This window comes from Pezoporus occidentalis, unplaced genomic scaffold (assembly GCF_034315485.1).
Source record: "Pezoporus occidentalis ecotype Australia unplaced genomic scaffold, CSIRO_AGI_Poc_V1 ctg121, whole genome shotgun sequence".
Lineage (NCBI taxonomy): Eukaryota > Metazoa > Chordata > Aves > Psittaciformes > Psittacidae > Pezoporus > Pezoporus occidentalis.
The window spans coordinates 93,442-106,716 of NW_026913006.1; the positions used below are offsets into that span (position 1 = coordinate 93,442).

The following is a 13,275-nucleotide window of genomic DNA, read 5'->3' on the forward strand; positions in this document are numbered from 1 at the left end:
AATTGAAATCATCCCGCAGGGCATGAAATTCCCAATAGATCAGGTGAGACTTTAAATTGCTGTGACTTTACCTTTTATTAGTGCAGCTAAGCACAGAGAGCTTGGAGAAAATTCTATTTTAGGACAATTTACTCAACACTAAAGCTATAACCACAATTTATACATGAATAGAGCAAACCCATTGCTTACAAGGTAGTTATTTAAAACTGTGCTTCTCAGCAAAAAGAACACAGATTACAAAGAGCTACAGTCAAATTCATTTCCCGTTCCTGGTTTACTTTGTATTGCCTGTACTACTGTACATCTTTTATGTAATTCACATTTTTCAAAGTTCTGCCACAGCCTGAACAGCAACGAAATATATTGTTTAATATAAACGACAGGATTAACTTTATAAGTACATGGGATTGTTGTAAATCTATAAATATATTAACATACCTTAATGTAAGTATACACAACAGATATAGTATACACAAGAAAAATAATATAGCAAGCTAGACAGTAATTTCTTATTTAATGAAATGTGATTAAATGATACAAGTAAAAGCAAGATTTTTTTTGGATACACACTTCTAAGTCAAATGTAACAAAGTTGAATAAACATTTCACTACCCTTCAGTAGAGAATACATACCATTTATTTATTTTCAGGGAAAGTTCATGATTCAACTCATGGAAACTGCATAGAAGTATACATCCGCTAGGACATTTACCTTCAACTAAAGATGGCTTTTAGAGGTGTACCAGTAGGAAATGAACGGCAAACTACCACATGCACAACACATCAATTCAGAGAAGACATTCCTCTACGAGATTAATGTTATCAGGTATATGCATATTCAGAGTTGCACCCAAAACAAACAGTTCTGAATGCCAAATAGCAAATGGAAAGGCCCATAATTTTTCTGATCTAAACAAAGGTTACCATCACATCCTGCTATAGCTTCATTGTTAGAACAGTTTTGGCATCATTTGCCGCAATTGTATATGACTGACAGAAGTGAGCTTCTCACTCTGTAACAGACCATCCCCAAAAGTGAAAACTTTGGAAGTATTTTATATATATTCTATTTCACTTTACATCTTGGTCAAGTTTCTTAGTTCCACCATTGCTTCTGAATTTGCAGACCTCTTGTTAACAGTGGAAGCTTGTTAAAATAAGAGCTTATCTGCTTACATGTCATCCTTTATTAGACTACATTAACACAGCCCACGTGATGGTACAGCTGGAAGTCTGACAGATTTTTTCCTGCTACTGCAGGAAGCACTTGGAGAGCCGTAATAGACAGGATTTTTAGACACATAATCCCTATGCAGTCTATCTGGAACGTTTTTCCTTTCACACAAACGACTATTCTTGCTGTTAACTGTTTTTCCCAAAGCCTTGAATAGACTAAAAATTGCCTTTCTGTACAATGTCTCTCCTCATACACTGCACCACAGCTGCAGCATTCAGTTGTAAGGCTGCTGTTTTCTATTCCTATCCCTGAATTGCAAAGTTGAATGGCAGTAGGGCACACACTTAAAAGAACAGAAATAAATAGGGAATTATTTTTCCAGCCATGGAAGAGCTGAGATTGCAAAATTCACCATTTGCCAATACAAACTGAGGATGAATGTGCTATTTGAAAGGAAAAAAGTAGCTATGAAAGGAAATCCATTTTCATTAGTGGAATCTATCTACCTATATGCAGATGGCACTTCTAAAAATATGCATATAAAATGCTATTATTTAAATATATAGCATATCCAATTTTAAACCCAACATTTTTTAAAGCATACAGTATATTCAGTGATTAGAGGCAAGACCTAGATAACATGTTTCCTTGAAATCATACCATTTAAATCCATCTAAATCTTTGTCAAAATATGAAGTCCCTATTGAAACTCTCAAAAACAATTACTGAAATTTGAGCAAACTGTTATTAATTTACTTAACATTTAGGGAACCATCAAACATAGTATATAAGTTTAATAGAAAGCTGTAAGGTAGCTATTGGCTCCATTTCCACATGGTAGCTGATGCACAGAAGTACTGAGCAATGGTCTCAAATCAAATTTCTCTAAACTCAAGTTTAGCTGGCTGAGCCGAAAACAGAATGCTGAAGCTTCTGATTTCCAGGGCACGCTATGACCATAGTGCTGCTTTTATCACAAGTACTATTCTGTGTTTTCTCTTCAAATAAGTGCAGAATAAAAAGTGCCAACAGTTTTCTCCTTCAGCTCTTGGAATACCTTGCAAGTTGGTAAAATTAAAATATGGAAACATTTGAGGTAATTTGATTAACTGGAAACAAAAAACTGATCACTTGTGCAGACTTTTCCACTATGTATCACATGAACGTGTTTGGATAGAGTAGGAATAAAAGAATGGCAAATGCATCACCTGAATGCAAGTGCTGTTGAGCACTTGCAACAAAGTTTTTCCTGCTTTTTATATACATATATATTTAGCTACATATCATTGATGCTTTTACACACATAGGTGTGCAAAACCCTTGTCTCTTGGGGAGGTGGGTGATATTTGGTGAGCACAGGAGAAACTGGCCTTTATCATTTCCCATGCAATTTTGAAAATCTGGAAGACCAAATATTGATTGCATTTTTTCTACACCTCATTTCTTCTTTGCTGCATATGGTATTAAGTCTCTTTCCCTTAGTTACGTCTGTGTTATTATACTCCTTCTCGAAGATTTAATCCTTTTATTCCTACATCGAGTTTGATATACCTGTAGAAAGCACTGGAAGAGTATGTAGCTCCACTTAGTGCATCTAGACATTAATTCATGATTTCCCTAGAGAAGAAAGTGGCCTTTTTCTTCTCCTCAGTAGAACCCCCCACCACCACCTTTTTAATTTTACAACCTAAAAGAGGTGAGTAATATAAATCAGACATCTTTTTTAATAATTCCAAGACCATTTTAATGACAATTAAGTCCTATGTAATTTGGATATATGGAGGAGGGAGAAGAAGATGAGCTAGACTAGAACACACAGCACTGAAGGCTTCAGGAAACTGGAAATGTATTCGCTTGTTGTGTTCTACTTGCACCTATACCAATACCTCTAGTCTAATCACCTCTCTAAGGTTAATTATATTTTTTCTATAAGCTATTTCTATTTTTGCATTTTGAGAAGTCTCAATTGCAGATGTCCCAAATAACATTTACACAGGACTCTAGAAACTTCACTCGGAGACTCACAAAACCCCTGTCCGTCTTTTCTGCTGTTTTGTCATTGAAGCACTTCCCTAAAAACTCAGGCAAATGTGGCAGGATAGTAGCGACGCATATTAAAAGTACTCCTTAAATATTTATGATCTTACAAATGTCAGTGTTGTGGTTTAAGCTCAGGAGGCAACTCAGAACCCAGTGGGATGGGGAGGAGAATTGAAATAATGCAACTCCCACAGGATGAGATAAGAACAGCCCAGTAACTAAGGCATAACACAAAACCACTACTGCTACCACCAATAATAATAATGATAAGGGAAATAAGTGGAGAGAATACAATTGCTCATCAGCCACCAACCAATATCCAGCCTGACCTGAGCAGCAATCTGGCCCTTCCGGGTAACTCCCTCCAGTTTATACGCTGGGCATGACATGCTGTGGTATGGAATACCCCTTTGGTTAGTTTGGGTCAGCTGTCCTGTCTCTGCTTCCTCCCAGCTTCCTGTGCCCCCCCCTCACAGGCAGAGTATGAGAGACTGAAAAGTCCTTGATAGGAGTAAACATTACTTAGCAACAACTAGAACCACTGGTTATTATGGTTATTATTATGCTGGTGTTATCAGCACTGTTATCAGTCAAAAACACAGCACTGCACTGGCTACTAAGAAGGAGAAAAATGACTGCTACAGCTGAGCCCAGGACAGTCACTCACTCACTTTACAGTTTTATAAGCAAAACTTTATACTCTTTATATTATAAAGCTTATATTTTCTTTTTTTATACTTCTATGCTTTTCTTCTGTGTGTTTATCTACCCTCTAAGGATTTGCAAAGTTATCAAAGAAAAATCATAATCTCTTACATTCTTCATTTAGCAGAGAGACCTCAACCAGACTGAAGCTTCATTTAGCACCAGAAGCTACACAGTAAATTACTACAGCCAGCCCTGCAACCCTCCCTCCCAAAAAGACATTATTCCGTCTTTTTCTCAAGGATTTCCATGGGTTCAGAACTGCTAACAAAGTGTAGTCAAATGTACTACTGTGGCAGGACAGCAAAACACACATAAATCCAGTATGCAGACACTCTTATTTCATGGATGAGTACTACATATAAATAAAGCAAACAGTAACAAACTCTGAAAGGGTCAGACAATCAAAAACATACAAACTGCCTAGAAGCTGTAAAAAAATGCTGTATTAGAAGCATTTAAAACCTTGAATGACTCAATAAAGCTAAGGTGGCTACACAAGGAACAATTCAGAATTTAGAAAAACTTGCTCAAAGGAGGAGAACAGGAAAATATAAAAAAAAAATAAACATAGAGAGCAAAGTAAGAGGGAATTTGGCAGTGTAAGAAGTTATGGAAGTATCTGGTATCAAAAAAGGACTTAGAGAAATTAATAGACAACAGGCTCGTAGGATATTCTACAGAGACACGTCTTTTCTAGCATCCCAAACCCAGTGATTCCAGATGTTGAGCATTTCTTATGCTCTTGTAATTCAGAAGACAGGAGAAGTCATACCAGAGCACCATCTACCAGAACATGGTGACTCCCGGGGTTTGCCACAGGCCTGGATTCGTGATGTACCTTTGTGTGCAGGAAGCAATAGGATGTTTTTCTTTTTTTATGGCTGGTCAATAGGATTCTACTGATATGATTTATTAGAATTAACAGGCTTAAGTGCAAAGCATCCAGTGATCACAGGTGGGAAAAGCAAGCAACACATTTATGACTGTAGGTGAAGACAACTGTGAACTCAGCTTAAATAATGTCAACAATTAAAATTAACCGTATTTCCTTTGCAACTGAAAAAGAGTTCTCAACTTCTTTCAGATTAAACCTATATATATACATTGCCATAGACCAAAGACATCAGAGAACACTGTTTAAACAAGCGCTTTAGGGACATCAAGTTTTCATACACATCAAACTCAGAACAGTTTAAATGAGTAAACTGTAAGAACTGCAGAGATAGAGAGAAGAAGCCTGACTGGTAAGAGAACAAGAGGTCAACTGCATGTTTTCAAGTGCAAAGTTCTTTGCAAAACAAATCAGTGGAACGGGAAAATATATCTTGATACAGACAACTTGTCTGGGGAGAAAAAAATTATAAAAATAATGTTATGCTGTTCAGAGGTTTTAAGTTTCTACTCCAAGATCAAATTTCAAAATAAGTTCAGCTTAATACTAACATGAATTAAAGAAAATATAGTTTATGTTTTATTTGGGATTTGGGGATGTATCTGGGATTAATATTCATGATACAGAAAGCTTGGGAAAACATCTTAGGAATGTGTGGCCGGGTAAATTTTATTAGGCATCTCTATTTTTTTATTGTTTTTTTTTTTCTTTACAGTATTTCACTGGAGCTTTACCTTTCTATTAAACAACACGTGTTTTAAACATGCAAACAAACTATAATATCTTCCAGTGTAAACTCTGACTGAAGAGGAGAATCCTCTGTTCCTCTTACCTCGTTTTGGAGGTCACGGATCATTTTGCTTTTCCTTTCCATTTCAGTCTTCAAAAAGTTGATCTACAAGTTTAAGGAAATGCTGAGTGTGAGTTGTTGAAATGTACCTAAACATCAGATAACCATTCATACTTTTACCCCATTCACAGCTTTGAAAACAGAACAACAACAAAAACACAACCAACCCCAAACTTATACCACATTGGTATAGGCCACAGTTAGGTATTTGCTACAAACATGTAGCATTATTTACTAGAAAACTTATAATCAAGAGAAGAAAATCAGTGTACATAAGCAGGCTTACTTTTGCACCAGTAGATATAGCGGTTATTTTTCTGTAATGATCTTCAGAGAACTACGGATTTTTACAATCTAAATTCTGGCTTTACACTCTAAGAATACAAAATCTATCATAGCAGGTTTCTAATGCAGTTTTTTTTTTTTTTTGAAAGCTATAGTACTGGTCCTTATGAGATTAACAACCCCTTAATTCTGATCAGACTCAGCTGTGGAATAAACTGTATTATATGTGAAAGCTTTCAAATCGGGTCTTTAGTTCCCATGTAGTTCAATGACTTGCCATGGAAAGTAAAAATTCCAGTCTTAAGACTGAATTTAATAAAACACAGTTTAAAAGACTATGCTTACAAATCAAACTGTTTCTTTCACAATTGAGCTTTCCTCCTGGATTATAGAATTTACTAGGAGAAAGGAGGGTGCAATTCTAATAACTAAGATTAAAATACGGCATTCATTTCACTTTGAAGGGGGATACTGATGAATACCTTAATTAGAAAAATGTTCATCCCTATGTACCCAATGTCACTTTCTCTCCCCCACTGATACAAAAGGATCTACATTCACAGGATATTTATTACGGGTGCTCTCACATTTCAGCAGACTTGTTAAAAACCCAAAACCTCTGTAAGAAAACAGATTTAGATCACAGAGACACTGACCTAAAGATTAATTTGAATGTCCTGCAGATGAAAAATGAAACTGAATTTGCATGCTATGACAGCTGTTCTTAGAATCATGCCCACACTCAAGTAGACAAATGTCAGTAAGTTAAAACCATCACCAAACACGACATCACTCTCATCTGTATCAAAAGTGAACTCAGAGAGCATTATCATCACTTAAGAGAGGAAAGTAGGTGGGGGTCCGTGAGACTAGTGCCACCTGACATGCATAAATGGAACTTGTTTTGCAAAGTCTTGCAAAATTTGAAGTGGTTTGGTTGTGGAAATCCTAACTGGACATACAGCGACCACTGAGGGTGATGATTTTGACAGAACATTAATTTAGTCAGCACTTGCCAAGCAATCACATCCAGGAGTACTGACATTTAGTCTGTGTATACTGTATAATAAATAAGATTTTTTTTTTTCAGAACAAAAAAATAAAGGTCACGATCAAATTATAAGATCAGGATTAACAGGGAGAAACATAAATAACTATTCACATGGTGGGGTTTGATTTTTCAGCTGTTCAAAGGATTTTCCAGCTACCATTAAATACTGACAAAAATAATATAATGACCTCTGTTAAAGAGTGTTCTCTTTCTTAGTCATCACTCTTAAAAGACTACTAATATTCCTTGAAAGCACTTCACTTCTAAAGCTTAATATATATTAAATAATTAGACATATCCCCCAAAAATTATTATTTGTGTGAACAGGTTGTAAGTATCAGCTTGGATTTTTGTCAGAAAGAGATATTTAAGACATTGCAAGGCTGTTAATTTAACCAGCAATCTACATTAGTTAAACCAGCAATATTTATTAATTACTATTAACATACACACATCTCGTATCACTGATATGGATCTTAAATCATGCAGAATTACTGTTTCAGGAAAAAAAAATACACCCCTTTAAAAAAAAATAATAACATTAATTATGAAGTATTTAATTTTTACTTTCATACTAAAACAACCTTTTTAAAGCTTCTAGTAAATTTCTAACAACTGAAGGACCATTTAGTCATAAAGAATAGTTACAAAGACCCACATAGGAGAGATTTATATGGCTTGGCTACTGGAGCTAATACAGAGATAACCCTACAATTAAAAGCATCTATGTCTATAATTTCATACTTTAAGGAAGATCAGTCCGTATCAGACCATTTCATGCTGCTTTGAGGTAGTCCTAAGGCCAAGGCGTAATACAATTTTCCAGAAGAAATGTAAAACTTCTACCTTCAGTCACCAAATCCCAACAGCACCATAAACCCGACAGCATCATAAACAAGAATGGACATTTATACCCAGCTCCAAAATAAAAGGCACAGAAACTGAAAAATTGAAACTGAGAAACTTTCTACACCTCTTCCTCCTTCCCACCCACTCTTCCTTCTTATTTGACATTCACCTTTCCCCACATGTTGGCTGCCGTTAATTTCTATCTAGTTGTAATTATGAAAATAAGTAATGAAAATCTGTTGTTCTAAGGCTGAACTTTGCAATATTAAGCAAGGACACTGCTTCTGTCTCCTGGAGCAGAGCTTTGTGTGTTTCAGAGCTCATTACGTTTATTAAAGGCAACAGCTTCCATCCAGTGGCCTTTACTCACAGCAGTCTGTGACCTTGAAATGTTCAAATTAAATTTCCCCCCATCGAAATACAGAATACTTGAGCAGATGGCAGGGATGTAATTCTAAGAGTCAGACAATAGTTATTCACCATAGATGAAGGATGGAGGAATACCAATATAGCATATTACCACACAGTCCAAGCTCAGCTGCATGCGTATTTGCTTATCTCCAGACTTCTTCTATCTTGCTGAGGACTAAGACACGAGCAATTAATACAGGATTGGAATACATTTATTAACATCTATTTTGGCCATATCTGGAAACCCTACTATACTCCATATTAATCTTCATGGTCTCATTTTCAAGTTATAACATAAGAATTGACTCTAAAAGCCAGAGTGAACTCCTTAGTCTATTACCTAAATCATAGGAAATACTATTTCCTTGGGCAATAAGTGTTCTACAAAGTGTTAAATGCTTTTAAAAGCTAAGGTAAATGTATTGTTACCAACTAGGAATTCTTAAATGCAATTAATCAAATGTAAATTATATTGTGGTTAAATAAAATTTTGTCAAAGAGACAAGTGAATGAACATCTGATTTTTTTATAAAAAATACTGCTCACATGAGCTTGTGATGGTTCTTAAGATTCTTGTTTGGTAGTGGTATGTCCAAATTAAATTCCCCGTATTCTGCTAGTCTTCTATTCCTTAGAAAAACCCTATTAATTTCAAGATAACCAGATCGCTTATTGCTTATTTTTACAAGTCTTACATAACGCATTACTTAGTTCCCATTTCTACTTTATTTTGACAGACGGTACTGTAACTATTTCCATTCCACCAAGTCTTTTTAAAACTGTAAACATGATATAAAATACCAACAGTAACAGAATGTAAATACAGACTAAACTTACTCTACTTAGCCAAACTATTTTTGAGCAATTCCCTATTTCATTCTTTATTTTCTCTCTCAGCCGGTGCTATCCAGCTGTTTTTATGAACTTTAACTGCAGATAGTGGGAAACAACTTTACACATCTCGAGGTCTCTTACTAAAAAAAACCAGCTATTGGATACAAGCAGTCAGCATGAAACACAGTCAAGTGAAGAACCCTTCACCAAAAAGCTCTAAGAGCCTGTTAACCTAATGCAGAGATACGGAATCACTCATTACTCTATTTAGTCAAATCTACTTGGGACAAAAAACCACTTCCAAGTTCCATGTGCCATTTGCCATCTGCCTTTTTGAAAATAAAAGTGAAAATTAGTCCATGGTCCCTAATCCCGTTTCTGGAAGCAGCGGTTCCACTTCACATTTAGAGATATAGCCTGACATTATTAATACTTTTTTTCACCACATAACAATATATTATAAATTGCTTAGGCATTTGATATTAAATGCATAACAAAAAGCTCTGTCAATCTTCAACTGTTAAAGAGGACAGCAGGCTATTTGGAATGATGGCTTACATGTTTTATATGCATACTGTATAACTAAAGCCAGTTTGGTGCTTCTGACTAATAAGCTTTATCTATTAAAGAAATGGTTTTTGGTATACAAATAATCCATAATTTTATTCTGAGATGGCCTGTAGAGAAGCTCCCTCACAACCTAAGGCTTTCTGGAAGATGCTGAACTTTGCAACATAGGATTACTGTAAAATTTAAGCCACCCTTATCATAACTAGCATTCCTCTGCACACTGCATTATCCCAAATAGAGCAGCTGAGGTCTGCCATGTATTTTCTAGAAAAGACCCGTTGCAAGACAGGCTGCTGCTCTTGTTCTTCATATGTTAGTACTACTGAAGCAGAAGACCAAAGAACCCAGGAAACAGAGTGCTCACTCCTGCTAAGAGCCCCCAGGTCAGTCCTCAGGACTGCAGAGGTCAGGAATGTCTTTACACCTCATTTTCTCAAGCCTGAGTTCCTGCTTCTACTCTCAGAAGGTTGCTACTACCCTAGCAACAGCTCCACTGGCTGCTCTCTGAGACTGTACCCACCAACAAACACTCCAGCAGAAACTCTGAACAGCAACCGCTCAGCTGCCCACCCTTCTTGGCTTCTCTAGTCTAAAAGAGCGGGGAGGCGAAATGGATAAGGATACATGATAATATTGATAACATAATTTCTGATGAATCATTTATACAACTAATAGTGAAGAGTCTTGCCAAACATTGCACAAGAGGTGGATGCAAAGTGTAATGTATTGGTGGATCTCCTTTCCTCTTTAATTTGGTCAGATTCCTTTTCCTAACTTTTTAGGTTATTTTTCCACATAATTTGACTTAATTCTTGTAAATTCTTACTTACACCTTGGGATGTACCTAATAAAGAACACCTTCAGGCAAGTATTCCTTGTTGAATATATACACCTAATTAGCATACAGTGCGCATTGTACTATGCCTCCTTGGCAAATGCAGCAAATAAGTATGTATTTCCAACTCCCTCCTCCAGTGTTTTATTCATTTGGCTTTGAGAAATGTAATTCTATTCTTCTTTACCCTGACTGAAATCAAGATTTACTTCACCAAATCCCGTAGAATAAAATGTGCTTAAATTGGATTAGAAACAACATTCACAATATATTGAATTAGAATTAAATTCAAGCTCCCATTCTCTAGCTATGCCTGCATCAAAGTACCTAAGACTTTCTTTCATAGCATGCATATTACTTTCAGAAAAACATGAAACACATGGGAGAAACCAGGTGTAAAGTAGTCCTGTGTGACAGGAATAATATTTATTTCCAGTTCTACTGCAGCTTTCATCTGAGGATTCTGAAGCACTTTTTGAATATTCAGTCTTACTGCACTGGTGAGCTTCATTATGTACACTGTACCCTGAGGCATAAAGAAATAAATGTCATAAACCAAGGACACAGTGCTACCTTCCTTAAAACCAGTTGCAAATTTCATATTCTATTACGGAGAAGTTTTAGAATACAAGAATTCAGGTTTATAACCATTCCACACCAAATTCTATTATAAACTCAGATGGGTTTTTCCTAGTTTCTGCATTAGGTAATATTTTTTCTTACAGTTAACAGTAGATTTTCTTTGATTTGTGCACTGTGGTGTGAACTGAATTTACACACGGTACTGCTGCTCAAGTTTCAAAAAAACTAATATTACAAAGGACAGAGCTAATAATCCTTTGACTCCATCTGAGATTTATTTAACCCACAGTTGAATTAGTCTTGAATATCTAAATCTAATGCAGAGATTAAATAATGAAATATGTTTTCCAAATTTAATTTGTAGGACTAGAATTCACTGTGCTGATAAAGCTAGTGAGAATATGACCATGCACCTGAAAAAAAGACAACTTTCAAACAGCATGTTCTGAGTACTTGTCAGAGATAACAGGGTTCTCATTTTTAATTATTTCAGCACTATATATCTTGCCTCAGCATAAAACCATCGTAAAACAGAAAGACCCCAAAATATGCTATCCTTTTCAAGTTCAATACATCATTTAGTTTACTACTTTTCTCCCCTCAAGAGGGTTTTTGTTCTCTAGACAAAATTGCAATGAGCAAAAATCCACTAAGTATATGCTGTTAGGGTGACAAGAATAGGTAAAGCAGTATCTTTACCCTTCAGACTTTTGAGCAACAACGGGGAAAAAAAAGTGTTTGCAAAAATCACGTTAACTGAAAGAAACCTGTAAAGGAATACGTCAGCTCAAAATCTACATTTTCTAATTCAATCTGTTTCTAATTAGAAGGTAGCATGTGAAACATGCACACTTGTATCTTGTTCACCAAGGGCATGAAGCCACATACAAATCACATTCATATAGAAGAAGGCATTTGTAAATATTTCCTAAATTTAGTAATTTATCTTCAAACGTTTCTCTTGGAGAAACTGTTGTTTTATGAGCCTGGATGACACTAAAATCTTACTAAATAAACCAGTATTATCTAATATGAAACTCAAACTAGGTCTAGAAATCCTTCTAGCAGATTGTTTTCAAATCCAGAGTAAGAATCACATAAAACTTGACGTTTGAAGGGACCTCTGAAGATTATCTAGTCAATTTACGCTCAGTGGCATTCATGCTATCGAAACACTACTAACCAAGACAGGAAAAATTTCCTTTTTTGCATCTTAAAATTAAACAGAAAGCATGATTCTACTTTTTGGCTGTTTTTTTGTTGTTTTTTTTTTTCCTGCAATAGCAAAACATGGCTATTTATGCCCCAAAACATTACAGCGCTATTCAAAAATCCAACCAATTGTACAATTTATCCAGAAATACAATTTCATTAAAGCATCCATTCCCTCTGAATGGGACTTAATAGCTTCCTATAGTGCCAATTAGATCTACTATGGTCAAAATAAGACACACTACTATTTTGTTGCTGAAAATCAGTAGTGATTCCAAAAAAGTCAATGGATGCATGGCAGCGTACACTGGTATAGATGAGAGACAAGTGTCTATAAAGATAACCTCATCAGGGAAAGGACTTAGACCCAAGTCTCCAAGGCCGAATCTCCATCAGTATATACATATACCTACATTCCACCGAAATTAGTCGATGGGGATCTTGGCGCCTGCAAACATACGAACTTTCTTGAGCTCCTTTTTTTCTGAAGCTTAGCATGCCAACACATACTTGAAATAAGTTTTTACATGCAAAGTTACTTGAGCTAATGGCAAATTCAAGGCAAAATGGTTAAAAAAAGACAACAAACAAAAATAATGAAAGAGGGACAGGGAATCACTCACGGTAGCCTGCTGCTTTTCTGCTTTCTCAGCTGCCTCATTAAGCTGCTTTTGAAAGGCCTCCTGGAGAGATTTCATTTCTTCCCTATTTTTTTGAAAACACAGAACACAAACTTCATCTCAAGTGTTCATTAAGAAATAATTCTTCAGTTTCAAAAAAAGACACCTTTCATTTTTCAAAGTAACATACAGATGTACTGTGTCTATGAGTCTTGCTAATAACATCATGATGACCCCATGATCCACAGTGCCAACAGAAGACAAAAATTATCTATGATGGAAATTGGCCACCTTTTGCATCAACTGAGTTTCCTGCTGTGCAAAACATCTGCCAGTGTATCATTTCTAGCAAAAAGGAT

At 35.8% G+C, this 13,275-nt stretch overlaps 1 protein-coding gene across 1 annotated transcript in view; it reads right to left on the reverse strand.

The window, feature by feature from the left end:
- Positions 1-13,275, reverse strand: part of LUZP2 (leucine zipper protein 2) — a 180,920-nt gene that overhangs the window by 78,686 nt on the left and 88,959 nt on the right. Inside the window, exons 4-5 of the mRNA XM_062607235.1 lie at positions 12,920-13,001; positions 5,650-5,712 (exon numbers count right to left, since the gene is read on the reverse strand). Coding sequence (XP_062463219.1) covers positions 5,650-5,712; positions 12,920-13,001 — 145 coding nt within the window. The remainder of the gene's footprint in view (positions 1-5,649; positions 5,713-12,919; positions 13,002-13,275) is intronic.